We start from the raw sequence: 11,990 nt of genomic DNA on the forward strand, positions 1-11,990 counted from the left end.
TGTGCTAAAGATATTTTATTAGGTTTTGATCGTGTCATAGCTTTTGTATTTTTTGAAATACTCAATCTACCCTTACGTGTGCAAGATCGAAATAACATAAAACTTAAAACTTCTTTACGCTAGGTGCAGCCACGATCACAACACCGTTTGAATAAGAGGTGGCTTGTTTAGTTAATATTGTATGGTTACTTGGTTAGTGCACGCAAGTAATTAAATTTAATTTTTGACCAAATTTTTGAAGATGATTAAAACATACGTAAAATTTAATAAAATTTTCGGTAAAAGTTAAAAACTGAAAACACGTACAAAACTATGAACAAATACGGAAATTTTCAAGATACTAAATCTTTGGGGGCAACCGGCAAAAACGAAAGTTCTTTGGCGATTTCATGACGCATTGGTGCGTCTAGTCTTTTCTAGTATAGATATATATATTTCACTGCTCACACTTTAAGTAAACAATGTGACAAAGCATGGCTTCTATAGATCCCAGAAACTCCCCCTCACCACATTATTCTTTCAACGTAAATAGATTGTTTAGAAGCATTTCAACCAAAGAATCTTCATTCTCTCACTTACCACAATTCTCTCCACCTCGACATAGCACCTCTTCGATCACTCTACCTTTCAAACCTACTCCTCCACCTTCTCCTCAACCATCTTCCACATTTCCGAATCCCGACAAACACCAGCTAAATATCGAGAAATTTCAATCGTCGCAACGATGCATATGTTCCATGCTAAAAAAGGACGGTCGAATTCTATCCATTGCTATATCAAACGGCCTAGTCTACACAGGTTCCGAGTCCAACTACATTCGAATATGGAAACTACCAGAATTCACTGAATGTGGGAAGTTGAAGTCTAAGACTGGTATGGTGTACGCATTAGCTGTCTCAAATGATCAACTTTTCGCTGCTTATTCTGATTGCAAGATAAGGGTATGGCGCAGAACTTGGGATGGAATCCCTACGCATGTTAGGATTGCGACCATTCCGAAGTTAGGCAACTATGTTCGGAATTACATTGCCGGGAAGGACAAAAAAATGGTAATGTTGATTCTGTTTTGGTTCATGTTTTCGAAGTTAGGCAAATGGTAATGTTTTTTCCCACTTCCGGTAGGGGCATTTAAGTCTAACAATTATATGTGGGGTTCATTGATGCTATCTTATTCATGATTATCTAGGTGATGGTTATAAGAACTCCACATCAAGTGAGTCTAAAAAAACTCCACCACTAAATACAAGGAATTAAAAGTTGATTTTTGGTGGAGATGTTCTCCACCTAACAGAGATCATCCTCACAAAAAAATCAGCTCGTCAAAAATTGTTTATAATGTTATGAGATTATCCAATGGCCCATATTTTTTTAATTTCAGTACAACTTTTGACAAGGTTATACATATTCAATTGAGCTGATTTTTTGTGGTAGTGTTTTTGATCATGTGATATATATCTCTACAAAAAATTAGTCCTCAATTCATCTTGTAAGTCCATTTTTAGGAGTGGAAATAATTTTGGAGTCACTATAAGGTGGAGTTCATATAACCATCCCCTTTGATCTATTACCTATTATTTATGACAGATTTCATTTTGAATACATTTGATAGTAATATGATGGTATGATGATAATGATACCTATTTAAATAATAATAATAAAAAAAAAAAAAAAAAAACAACAACAACAGTAGTAGTAGTAAAACGTGAAAATTTGGCCCATCCCATGTGTGGAATGGAAAAAGTTGTCCTGTCTGACCCACTGCCTATAAAATTGTGAGTATTTTGGTTGTGAATTTAACAATTGGTGGAATAGAAATGTGGTTTTGGCAGCGTGTTGGTGATCCAAATTGCCAAAAAAATTGCTACATGTCACATTAGAAATGATTTTTAACAATGTGTTGATAATGTTCTAAGTGCTAACTAGGCAGACCCCTAGATGTAGCAATTCCCAAAAAACACAGTTACAAATCTCCCACATGAGATGGGGAGTGACAGATCATAACAACAGACAACGTTACATAGCTCTAAACTCGATATGTAACTCTCCTTTGGGCTTATCTACCCCTTAGAGCATCTCTATGTAGTGGAGGCAAATTCCTAGAATTTGTGAACAAGAATGTGAATGGGTGTTCACAAACCGTCCCTAACTCTAGGTGGGAGGCAAACCAAAATAAAAAAAATCTAGTTCAAGTGGAACCCATTTTAGTATTTAAATATTATTATTTTTTTTCTAAAGAGAGATGTATTTTAGTTAAGTAGGTCCCATTTAGATTTTTAATATTAAAATATTTCATTTCCCATAAAAAGTAGCTATATGTAACCCAAAAAAACCCACACGCCATTCTAAGTGTCACCTAGAATGTTGAAAACGTCAAACAAAATTTCAGGTGACACTTCCACTGTTGTGCTCTAGCCGAATCCGCAAACAAAATGCTAAATTTGTGAATACGGATGTGAACAAACACTTGAAACGACTGGGGTTGTCTCTACCCATAGTTCGGGATTTCGAATTTCGGGAATTCCGATAAATCCAAAAACCGAAATCCAATAAATTTCGACCCTATTATATTAGGAATTTCGAATTCTTTCAAAATTTCGATTATTTCGACACTATATTTAGAATTATGTTTTTTTGGAAAACTGAAATTCCGAGCGGAATTCCGGAGTTTCGTTCGGAATCACGAACTATGTCTCTACCTAGAGATGGAATTCCAGAAAATTTCAAATTGGTAGAGGCAAACACACTTGATAGGACTAGATTTGCCTTTACCTAGAGATGCTCTTAGTCTTTGTGACATGTACATAAACACTTAGTTTTAGTGTAACTAACACTAATTAGCTCACTTAACGTACTATTGTGCTGACTAACAAAAACACATGTTAATAGGTCTAGTGTATACCTTTATTTTTTATTTTTATTTTTATTTTTTTTTTTTTGGGTGGTATTTTAGACATACCTCCTCAAAACTATGGTGAAATTAGACATGCCCCTCCAAAAAAATCCAACATCCAATTGTTTAAGCTACTTTAAAGGAAAGAGAAATTGATGTCAGAGGAACGGTTTATGTTAGAATATAATTCAGGTCCAAAATCTAGCCTAAACTTTTTATCTTCTTTCAAAAAAAAAAAAAAAAAAAATAGGCTACTTCAAATGAAAGAGAAAATTCATCTCGTAGCCGTAGGATGGTGGATTTGGGGCCATTTGTTTTTCCAAACTATTTTGGCTCTTGGAATAGGGAACCCAAACTAGTAAAAGACATTTTACAGCATTGGGTACAATGTCCCTTTTGTACGTACATTAACTCTCACATGGTGATCATGTATGTACAGTCATTTCACTGGACCAGTTCATGGAAGATGATCACACGATCAGATAAATTCCCACAACTCTATAACTGCCAAACCTTAATTCCTAAGCTTCAGTGCTTCGTGGTTCGTACACCATATCTTATTCGGACATTATGTTATGTTGGTACAGTTAACGAAGGTTTGCTGGATGAGTTATAGGCTCATAATTATATGCAACGGTCTTATGTCTAGAGTATTATTGCCATTACTCTTTTGATAAGATACATAAATTGTTCATGGGCAACAATTTTGGGAGTAGGTAACATTGGCTAGGCAGAGAGTTCTGAATTTGAATGCCGACTTAAAAGTCAAAACTAATATAACCATTTCCTTCCTAAATGCCAAATTAATTCTATGTACATTTCACCTACTTTTCATGAATTCAAGTTATAACACTTTCTCTTATCTTACAGACGAAGCATATGGGACCAATATCGTCTCTAGCAATCAGCATCTCTGATGATCTCTTATATTCAGCTTCAACAGACAAAACTGTGAAGGTTTGGAGAATTTCAGACCACAAATGTATTGAAACAATCCAAGCCCATCCCGAACCAGTAAATGCTGTTGTAGTTGGAGATGATGGGGTTCTCTATACTGCTTCTGATGATGCGACAGTAAGAGTTTGGCGACGAAATTTTTGCAACGGGGATCGACCTCATTCACTCACCATTACACTCCCAGCTAAACAGTCCCCAGTTAAAGTACTGGCCCTTACTACAGATAGTGGATTTCTATATGGCGGTTGTACTGATGGATACATTCACTATTGGCTTAAAGGTTGGTTTTCAGGCCAACTACAATATGGTGGGGCACTTCAAGGACATACCCATGCCATAATGTGCATTACTAGTGTGTCAAATTATGTGGTTAGTGGTTCTGCTGACTTGACTAGTAGAGTTTGGGTTAGAGAAAGAGATGGTCAGCATAATTGTTTAGCCGTGTTACAAGGACATAGAGGTCCCATTAGGTGTCTTAACGCATTTACTGATAAAGTATTGGGAGATAATGAAGATGGTTGTACTGTATGCACTGGGAGTCTAGACGGTACTCTTAAAGTATGGAGGGTTTCGCACTCTTGTGATTCAAGTAGGAGTTCACCACAAGCTGGCAAAGAGTACTTTGAATTATAGTTTCCATTATTTTTATTTATTTTTTATAGTGATTGTTTTCATTATCAATAACACATTCTACCTGTGAAATTATTTTTCTCGGAGACATTTTAAGTGAATTTAGTGTGCATTTTGATAGAGTTTGCATGACATGGATATAAGCTTAGGGGGCAGCTACTTTAAATTCCTTAATGATATCTGGCATCCTAGCCTGGTCGCTGGAGCCAATTTCTCCATGCTTCATGTGATCATGTTCAATCCCAGGCCTTCGGTGGCGGGCCTAGTCTTGTAGTAAATTGACGGTGCAATCCGTGGTGCCTGTCATCATTTGCACTAGCAAAAGTGCACGTGCATTGCACGTGATTGTATCTGCAAAAGAACATCTGGCTGTTTGGCAGGAGTCAGAGTTTGGAAAGTTAGAAAATGAATTTTTACAAACGATTGCTGTACCAAAGCAATATTTTGAAATGATTTCATTAACATATTAATATATGCACTGAGGCAAATGAGCCTATAATAAGTGATTAGTTTGGACATGTATATTGCTGGAAATATGAAGCCAAAGCTTCATAACAGAGCTAATATTTAGATCTCAAAGCATTCAAGATATTTGTTATATCTCAATCACTATTACACTCACACTCTCTTACACCTTGTTGGATCTCAATCCATATTCTCTCACACTCTCCTAGAGCTCTAGATATAGCCCCATAGAATAATGAAAAAGCCTCCTCCCTCTCTCTCTCCCTCTTTCTCCTTTATACTATTATCCTCTTTCATCTTAACCATCCACCTATCCCTCCATCTTGTGGCACTCGGTGTCCTACGTGTAGGGTTTCCGTACAGTAACTAAGTATCCACGACCTGATCCTGTGCCCCCCATCTCTGAGAGTTATGTTGCTTCCGATTCATCCTACCGCAGATCTTATATACCCCGGATCCTACTACTACAGATGCCCCTCTCGAGTTAGCGATCTCCGCGTGATCGAGGGGTCGAGAGTGCCGGCTTTCCCCCTATCGCAGGTCGCGGCTTCACACTTGAATTGTTGGACTTACGAGCTTGACACGTGCCTGTGGACAGCACCTCTTCGAGTTTCGTGCATCCACGCATCACCCTTTGGCTAGCTCTTTTCGGTGCCCCCTCGATTTCAGCACCCCCAGATTACTGTGTCCTCCTTATAAAAGCCCGCTCAATCGTCCCCATTCCTTATTCAGACTCTCACTCTTCCTCTTGCATTTTTTCCCCTCACTCATCTCCGTGTCTTTACTCCTCCGATCGGTGGCGTTGTTGCTCCTTGTGTTCTTCTTCCTACCAGCACTCCGGTACCTAACGTCTTGCCTATCTCCTTATCTCCTCAGGTTGATCATTTTTTTTTTTTTTTTTGTATTGTGCATTTTTCTTTTTAAACTGTTTCTCCCCCTCTTCCCCATTTTTTAGCGAAGTGCTTTCTTATTCTGACCCCTTTCTCCGATGTCGGACTCCCATTCCACCGCTTCTTCCCCCTCCCCCTCTAACGCGGTAGCATCTCCCCCTCCCACTGACCCCTCTGAAGCCCCTTCCACTTCAGGGCAACATTTTGCTCTTCCGCCGCCGCCGCCTCATAGTCATAGACCTAATTTAGAGGCGGTCAAAGCCGCTTATGACATCCCTGTTGATGTCATTTTGGAACATGTGCCTGACCTAACTTATTTTCCTCACCTAGTTCCCTACAAATCAGGGTGTCTGGTGGCCATGGTTGGCCAGATTATTGCTGGACTCCGCTTCCCTTTGTCTCTTTTGGATGTCGAGGTATGCAACCACTTTAATATCCCTCCCTGTCAAGGCATTGGCAACTTCTGGAGAGTCATGTACGCCGCAAACCATTACAACAAGTCTGGGGTACCTAAAATAATAGTCCGCGACATGACTGCTTCCTATTACATACAAAAGAGCACCAAAGATGTCAGCGTAGGCTATCACTCATTCTGCGTCCGCCCTAAGAAATAGTCCTTTGTCTTTTGTGTCACCTCTTCGGACAAGATGTGGCATCACGATCCTCTGTATATATCTGGCAACTTTCTGTCTGCAGATCTCCCCGCTGAATTGACTCTCAATCATCTGGCCTTTTTGCCTAGTGGTGAGTCCCTTTCTCATCCTTCCACTTGTATGCATAGTCTGCGGCTTGAGATCTAATTTTGTGATTCATTTGTGCAGGTTGGAGACCTGACTCGAAGTCGCAACTATATGCCAACGAGACCTCCAACATTTTCCAAAAGCTCCGCGAACTAGGATCCTCCCAAACCGCGGTCCTCGGAATTGATCCTACCACCGGCACTCCGCTGCTCTCTGATCCCCAACTGCAGACCATCGGAGGGTACATCGCCCCTTTCTATCGCCCACCTCCCCCCAAAGAAAGAAAGACTCTAGCTTCTCCCCCTCCTTCTAAAAGACGTCACACCAGGAAACATAAACCCTCCACAACTGTTGCCCCCACCCCACTCTTCTAACTCCCCTTCAGGCTCTGCTGCCCATCAATCTTACAAAGCCCTTACCACCTAAGAAGATCACGCGAACTCCCCCGATTCTGACATGGATATCTCCAAGAGAAAGTTATTTGACAGCAACTCAGATGAGGATACTGTGACCAAGATAGTTCCCTCTCGAGTTATCCGATCTTCCCCCGGTCCGCCTCCTAAGCGTCTACGGACTTCTGTGTCCGATGTACCCTCCTCCACTTTGATTGTCCCAGTACCCGCCGCCCCTACTCGTCCAACTCAACGGCTTGGAAAGGAGCCGACACCTAGGCCGGCCCGAAATCCGCTGAACCTGTATCTGCCTTCTGCCCTACCTTCAAGGTCTACAGCCGCACCGTCAACATTAATGATTCGGCCTTGGAGAATCCAGCTGTGGCTTCCTCTCTGTTTTATGGGTCTCACCTCCCTAAGGACCTCACTTATGCAGAAGGGGGCTCGTTTGATTAGCACAAGACTTCTTTTTATACCAACTGGGAGAAGGTACTCTTTCCTCCTAACCTTATCACTGTTCCTATCTAATCTTGGTTGTCTGAACCCTCCTCTTCATCTCAGATGAGCCTGGATATCTCCTATATGATTCGCGGACTATTTGGTGCTAAATCCAAAGTGGAATCCCTGGAGAAGGAAGTTGCCCGTCTTGAGAAGCTAAAAGAGACATGCACCCGCCTCCAACAAGACTTTGATGCCGTGGAATTGGCAAAAATCAAAGCTCAGGATGAGCTCAAGACTACCGAGGCCTCCCATCAAGAATACATGGATAAGGTTAATGAACGCTTGAGCCATCAGTCGCGAAACCCTCCTTTTGTAGCATAATGAAGCGATGGCCGCTCTCTCCCAAAAGCACCAGGACAACACCGTAGCCCTCCTCAACCAACATCAATCTGACATGGGTAAACTACAGGAGTGTTTCAAAGCACTAGCTGACAAACGTGTGGCCAAGAAGGTTAAGGAGGAGTATGACCGCCTTATCATAGAGGGTCGTTTGCTCCCTGAAATGTCTGCTCCTACTGTCAAATCTGAAGTGGCTGTGATACCCGTGGACCTTGTCCCCTCCTTTGAGGTCTCAGCCTCTATAGTGGTGGCAGAGATAGTTGCTAGGGCCATTGATATAGCTGATGATGCAGCTATTGAAGAGGCTACGGAGATGGTGATGAATGAAGATGTTTAAGTGCTTTTGTATTTCTCTCCTATGCTCCCTGTAATTTTTGAAGTGTCACCGTGTGTCTTGCTACTTAATGTTTGAGAATTGTCCAGCATTTAACTCCTTACTCTATTAATCTCCGATTGACTCTTTGATGGTAATTAAACTCCTCTAATTAGTTTTGAATGTGCTGTTGTCCCCTCTGTCCATGTTCTTATAGGGCCCCTCTTTTGCATAGGTTTTGTTGTAGTCCTGGGCTTCTCGATTAAGTTTAGACGGGTACACCCCACTCTTGGGGGCAACTCAATTTGGCCTCGCCTATGGCTTATGCAGTTTGGAGGCAATCCCTCGTTTGCTTCGGACCTCTCGTCTGCGAAAGGGGCAACTCATTTTGCCCCTAATTCGATTCGGACCTCTCGTCCGCAAAAGTGGCAACTCCCTTTACCTCTTGCTTGTCTAGGATCTTGTATCCGTGAACAGGGTACTCACTCTACCCCCTAGTTCAATTCGGACCTCATATCTGCGACGGGGAACATATTTTGCCCCGGTTTAAGTTGGACCTCCCGTCCGCGGAAGGCTCATCCCCTTCGGTATTTTCTCTCAGCTGTTAAGCCTTTTACTGCTAGCAGAAATACTCTCTCAAAAGTGCCATTGTATTATATATTTACAAATAGCTCCAGTCTCTTGAAATAGACTCTCATTACATTCAGCTGTAGAAACTCTTCAGTATGCATCCTTACGTTCCATGGTCTCTCTATCAGCTTCCCCTCCATAGTCTATAGCTTGTAGGTGCCAACCCCTCTAGCATCCACCACCGTATAGGGCCCCTCCCAATTTGGTCCTAACTTTCCATCATTTACCTTCTTGGTGTTAGGGGTCACTCGATGGAGTATGAAGTCTCCAACCTGAAACCATTGAGGCCTCACTCTCTTGTTGTACTGTCTCTGCAGACGTCGGTGGTATTCTTCTAATCTGATGCGTGCGTAGTCCCTTCTCTCCTCTGCCAAATTTAGATCCCTTGGCAATATACCCCAGTTCAAACCCCCCACCACAAGCCCTTGTCCGGGTTGTGGATGCCACCATCTCTGATGGGATTACTGCCTCTATGCCATAAGCTAGTGAGAATGGAGTTTCTCTTGTGGTGGTTCGTGGCGTAGTTTGGTATGCCCACAGTACATGATTCAACTCGTCGGCCCATACCCCCTTCTTGTCTTCCAACTTCCTTTTGAGATTGTTCATTATGGTTTTGTTGGAAGATTTAGCCTGTCCGTTGCCCTCGGGATTGTAAGGGGCCGAGAACCCCTGTTTTACATGATATGCTTGCAGAAAATCCTTCACCTTGGACCCTATGAATTGGGTTCCGTTCTCCGCGATAATAGCATATGGTAACCCCAATCTGCATATGATGTTTTCCCATAAGAATTTAATCACTTGCTCCTCTTTTATCTGCTGCAGCGGTATGACCTCTACCTACTTGGTGAAGTAATCGGTGGTCGCGAGCATGTATCTATTCTTACCACTGGCCATGGGCAGCAGTCCCACTATATTCATGACCCACATTGTGAATGGCCAGGGGCTAGACACATTATGAAGCAGTTCGGCTGGTGCGAATATCAGCTGAGCGAACCTCTAGCATTTCTCACATTTCTTAGCAAACTCTACTGCATCTCTTTTCTTGTGGGGCCAAAAATATCCCTATGTCAACAACTGGTGAGCTGTGGTTCTCCCCGCTAAGTGACTCCCACAATCTCCCCCATGAAGCTCTGCCAATACTTCTTGTGCCAACCTCGGCCTGAGACACTTCAGCAATGGCCCATCAAAATTCTTGCGATATAACTCTCCCCCCAACAAAGTGTACCTCCGTGAAGTTTGTTCCAACCTTCTTTTTTCCTTCTTATCGTTTACCTCTCCCCCCGACAAAAAGTTCTTGATAGGATCCATCCACCCCCCCATCCTCTTCCGCGGCCTGAAACACCTCTTTGGACTCCTTTGTACTTGGTTTTGCCAACTACCCTATCTTGATAGTTCTTTCTTCGGAGCCTGGTATCGCCGCGGCTACATAGGCCAAGGCATTAGCATGTCGGTTCACTCCGCGGCCCAAATGCACGAACCTGATCTTTGTGAACTTTGCCGCTCTTCTATTTAGTACCTCCAAATATCTCGCCATCCGAGGACACCGCGTGGCAAAACCACCATTCGCTTGGCATACCACTAAGTTTGAATCTGAATACACTGTCAATTCCTTCACCCCCAAATCCTTAGCCATTCTCAAACTTGCTATCACAGCCTCATACTCTGATTCATTGTTGGATGTCGCAAATCCCAGCTTCATAGTTTGTTCAATTATGTTATTATCGGGGTAACCAACATGATACCTATTCCACTGCAAGCGTCTGTCGCCGACCCGTCCGCGAACACTCTCCATCCATTCCTCTCATCCCAAGGGTCCAGAGGATCTTGCTCCCCTTCTTGCTCAGGCTCCATGAACATCTCCTCCCCCCATGTGGGATCCTCCGCCGAGAATTCCACTAAAAACTCTGCCACTGCTTGAGCCTTCTCCGCGGTTCTGATCTGATACTGGATCTCATAAGAACTTAACATTACTACCCACTTGAGCATTCTCCCAGACTTCTCTACCTTCAGTGCGTGCTTGAGGGGGAGGTTAGTCACCACCACCACCATATGTGCTTCGAAGTAAAGTCTCAACTTCAGGGCCGAGAATATCAGTGCCAAAGCATATTTCTCCACTTTACTATATCGGGTCTTAGCATCCAGTAAGGTTTTACTTTGAAAATACACCGGCTTCTTCACCTTGTCCACTACCCTGACGAGGACTGAGCTAATCGCGTACTCCGTAACCCCCAAATAAAGGTATAGTTTTTCACCCTATTCCGATTGCGACAACAAAGGAGCCTTTCCTAAATAATTCTTTAATTCCTGAAACGCCTTCTCATATTCCGTCATCTATGCAAAATCCGAGGTACTTCTTAGCAACCGATACAACGGTTTGCACTTATCGGATGACTTTCAAATGAATCTGTTCAATGCCGCGACCCTTTCCAGCTAATCGTTGCACTTCCTTGACGTTTGAGGGGAGGGCATTTCCACTAAGGACCTTATTTGTTCGGGGTTTGCCTCTATGCCGCGATGAGTAACAATGTAACCCAGAAACTTCCCGATGGTCACTCCAAATGTACACTTCTCTAGATTGAGCTTTAGATTATGCTTTCGCAGTATGCTGAATGTCTCCCTCAGGCCATCTAAGTGCTCTTCTTCTGACATACTCTTTTCCACCATATCATCTATGTATATTTCGATTCCCTTTCGAATCTTGCCCTCAAACATCTTTTCTCCCAACCGTTGGAAGGTGGCCCCGGCGTTTTTCAATTCAAACGACATCCTGGTATAACAGTAGGTACCACCTTCTACCACAAAGGATGTCTTTTCCTGATCTGGAACGTACATCGCGACCTGATTATATCCCATTGAAGCGTCCATAAATGAAAATATTTTGAATCCTGTTGTTCTGTCTACTAACTCATCAATTTGCGGCATAGGGTAACTGTCTTTAGGACACTCCAAGTTGACATTGGTACCGCGACGACGTTAGACAACCAATTTGTGAACTCCACTTCCCTGATGATTCTCGTTCCTTTTAACCTGGCAACCTCCTCTCGAATCCCTTTCACATACTTCGGCCTCATACTCCTCATCTTCTGTCTCACTGGTTTTGCATCCTCCTTCATATGCAGACGATGACATGCGAAACCAGGGTCCAACCCTGTGATATCCTCTATTCCCCAAGCAAAAACATCACTATTCTCTGACAAGCACTGTGTCAACTTACTCTTCCACTTTTCCGAAAAATCGGCCCCT

General features: G+C 42.7%; 1 protein-coding gene across 1 annotated transcript; it reads left to right on the plus strand.

Annotated features, from left to right (window-relative positions):
• Nucleotides 1-412: 412 nt before the first annotated feature.
• LOC147511457 (protein JINGUBANG-like) lies at nucleotides 413-4,595 on the plus strand. Its single transcript, XM_086603154.1, has 2 exons — nucleotides 413-1,049; nucleotides 3,761-4,595. Exons 1-2 carry the CDS (start codon nucleotides 474-476, stop codon nucleotides 4,478-4,480), a joined length of 1,296 nt encoding a protein of 431 aa, XP_086459280.1. The 5' UTR covers nucleotides 413-473; the 3' UTR covers nucleotides 4,481-4,595.
• The last annotated feature ends 7,395 nt before the right edge of the window (nucleotides 4,596-11,990 follow it).

The sequence above is a fragment of the Coptis chinensis genome, chromosome 3, assembly GCF_015680905.1.
Source record: "Coptis chinensis isolate HL-2020 chromosome 3, ASM1568090v1, whole genome shotgun sequence".
Classification (NCBI taxonomy): domain Eukaryota; kingdom Viridiplantae; phylum Streptophyta; class Magnoliopsida; order Ranunculales; family Ranunculaceae; genus Coptis; species Coptis chinensis.

Excerpts from the sequence above, each read along its gene's own strand:
- LOC147511457 (XM_086603154.1), top strand. The coding sequence starts at position 474 with ATGGCTTCTATAGATCCCAGAAACTCCCCCTCACCACATTATTCTTTC. Across the intron at positions 1,050-3,760 it reads CCGGGAAGGACAAAAAAATG|ACGAAGCATATGGGACCAAT; the intron begins GTAATGTTGATT and ends CTTATCTTACAG.